Genomic DNA, 2432 nt, shown 5'->3' with positions numbered 1-2432 from the left:
GGTCCTCTCTTCCATCCATAAGGACCAACCAGGTCACCCGGTAACGAGAGCAGTCTATTGGATAAACTACATCCTCCGTCACCATGGCGCCAGCCACTTACGATCATCTGTCTACACCGTCCCCACCTACCAGTACTTCCTATTGGACGTTGTGTTGGTCGTAGGGGCGGGGCTGGCCCTGATTGGCTACCTGTTTTACCGGATAGCAGGGCTGCTAAGGTCAAAGGTTAAGGTTCAGGAGCAAGGGGGAGAGGTTACCCACGGCGACGGCGGCGACGACAAGGCAAACGGACATTGCCATAGCAACGGAGCGGTCGCTAACGGGAAGCACAAACGTAACGGATCGCCGGTGAAGAACGACAAGAAGATGAAGTGAAAAGGGGGGGCGGAGAAAGACGCCCTTCTGGACTCTGTTCTGGGGTCGGAGTTCAGAGAGGAAGGAGGTTTTAGGGTTTAGGGGAGGACAGTCCTCGTTCTGGGAGACTGCAGACAGACGGGGATGAGATGTCTGGGACGGAGGGTTCACAACCAATGCTTACAACAACAACCAAGGAGCTGGAAAGTCCAACAGTCTCTCCCCTTTCTCTCCCCCCTCTCCTCTCTCCCCTCTCCTCTCTCTCCCCCTCTCCTCTCTCTCCCCCCTCTCTCCCTTCTCTCCCCTCTCTCTCCCCCCTCTCCTCTCTCTCCCCCCTCTCTCCTCCTCTCCTCCCTCCCTCTCTCTATCCCCCCTCTCCTCTCTCTCCCCCCTCTCTACTCCTCTCTCCCCTCTCTCTCCCCCACTCTCTCCTCTTCTCCCTCTCTCTCTCCCCTCTCTCCTCTCCTCCCTCTCTCTCTCCCCTCCTCTCCTCCCTCTCCCCCTCTCTCCTCTCCTTCCTCCTCTCCTCCCTCTCTCTCCTCCCTCTCTCCTCTCTCCTCCTCTCTTTCCTCCTCTCCTCTCTCTCTCTCTCTCTTTCTCCCCCTCTCTCTCTCCTCTCCTCCTCTCTCTTCTATCTCCCCCTCCTCTCTCTCCTCCTCTCTCTTCCCTCTCTCTCTCCCCTCTCCTCCTCTTATCTCTGGAATGGAATGATGAAGAAGAGAGTCTCTGAACGACACCAACTATGTTAAACTGTGTGAGTTACTGAAGGAGAAGCACTGCTCACCAAGCGACTGTGGATAAACAAGACATGTATTTATTATATATAACAACAACATACACGCTAAGCTATTCTTTAATCAGACTATATATTTTTATTTATTTAATTTCACTCATGAATCAGTTAAACTGCAGTCTACAGTACATCCGAACAGGGTTGGAATGATACCAGATGTAATGTTAGTTAGATATGAAGTATATTTAGACATAAGGTCTGTCTGTCTGTCTGTCTGTCTGTCTGTCTGTCTGTCTGTCTGTCTGTCTGTCTGTCTGTCTGTCTGTCTGTCTGTCTGTCTGTCTGTCTGTCTGTCTGTCTGTCTGCTTCCCTCATTCCCTCTAGACTGTCCCTAATGGCCCCAAACCCTCATTCCCTCTAGACTGTCCCTAATGGCCCCAAACCCTCCTTCCCTCTAGACTGTCCCTAATGGCCCCCTATTCCTTCCCTCATTCCCTCTAGACTGTCCCTAATGGCCCCAAACCCTCCTTCCCTCTATACTGTCCCTAATGGCCCCCTATTCCTTCCCTCATTCCCTCTAGACTGTCCCTAATGGCCCCAAACCCCCATTCCCTCTAGACTGTCCCTAATGGTCCCCTATTCCTTCCCTCATTCCCTCTAGACTGTCCCTAATGGCCCCAAACCCTCATTCCCTCTAGACTGTCCCTAATGGCCCACTATTCCTTCCCTCATTCCCTCTAGACTGTCCCTAATGGCCCAAAACCCTCATTCCCTCTAGACTGTCCCTAATGGCCCACTATTCCTTCCCTCATTCCCTCTAGACTGTCCCTAATGGCCCCAAACCCTCATTCCCTCTAGACTGTCCCTAATGGCCCCCTATTCCTTCCCTCATTCCCTCTAGACTGTCCCCAATGGCCCACTATTCCTTCCCTCATTCCCTCTAGACTGTCCCTAATGGCCCCAAACCCTCATCCCCTCTAGACTGTCCCTAATGGGCCCCTATTCCTTCCCTCATTCCCTCTAGACTGTCCCTAATGGCCCCAAACCCTCATTCCCTCTAGACTGTCCCTAATGGCCCCCTATTCCTTCCCTCATTCCCTCTAGACTGTCCCTAATGGCCCCAAACCCCCATTCCCTCTATACTGTCCCTAATGGTCCCCTATTCCTTCCCTCATTCCCTCTAGACTGTCTCTAATGGCCCCAAACCCCCATTCCCTCTAGACTGTCCCTAATGGTCCCCTATTCCTTCCCTCATTCCCTCTAGACTGTCCCTAATATTTTAACATAGAGAATAGGGGGCCATTAGAGAGGCAGATCTATATTTTAACATATAGAGGCAGATCT

At 52.2% G+C, this 2432-nt stretch overlaps 1 protein-coding gene across 1 annotated transcript in view; it reads left to right on the top strand.

Moving 5' to 3' along the window:
* The window catches only part of LOC123739466 (2-hydroxyacylsphingosine 1-beta-galactosyltransferase-like), a 2959-nt gene extending 2524 nt beyond the window's left edge, over positions 1 to 435 (top strand). The window contains exon 2 of the mRNA XM_045713808.1: positions 1 to 435. This exon is cut by the window's left edge and continues 18 nt beyond it. Within this exon, the coding sequence (XP_045569764.1) occupies positions 1 to 376 (376 nt within the window). The 3' untranslated portion in view covers positions 377 to 435.
* The last annotated feature ends 1997 nt before the right edge of the window (positions 436 to 2432 follow it).

This window comes from Salmo salar, unplaced genomic scaffold (genome assembly GCF_905237065.1).
Source record: "Salmo salar unplaced genomic scaffold, Ssal_v3.1, whole genome shotgun sequence".
Classification (NCBI taxonomy): domain Eukaryota; kingdom Metazoa; phylum Chordata; class Actinopteri; order Salmoniformes; family Salmonidae; genus Salmo; species Salmo salar.
This window is presented reverse-complemented; position numbering and strand designations above follow the sequence as displayed.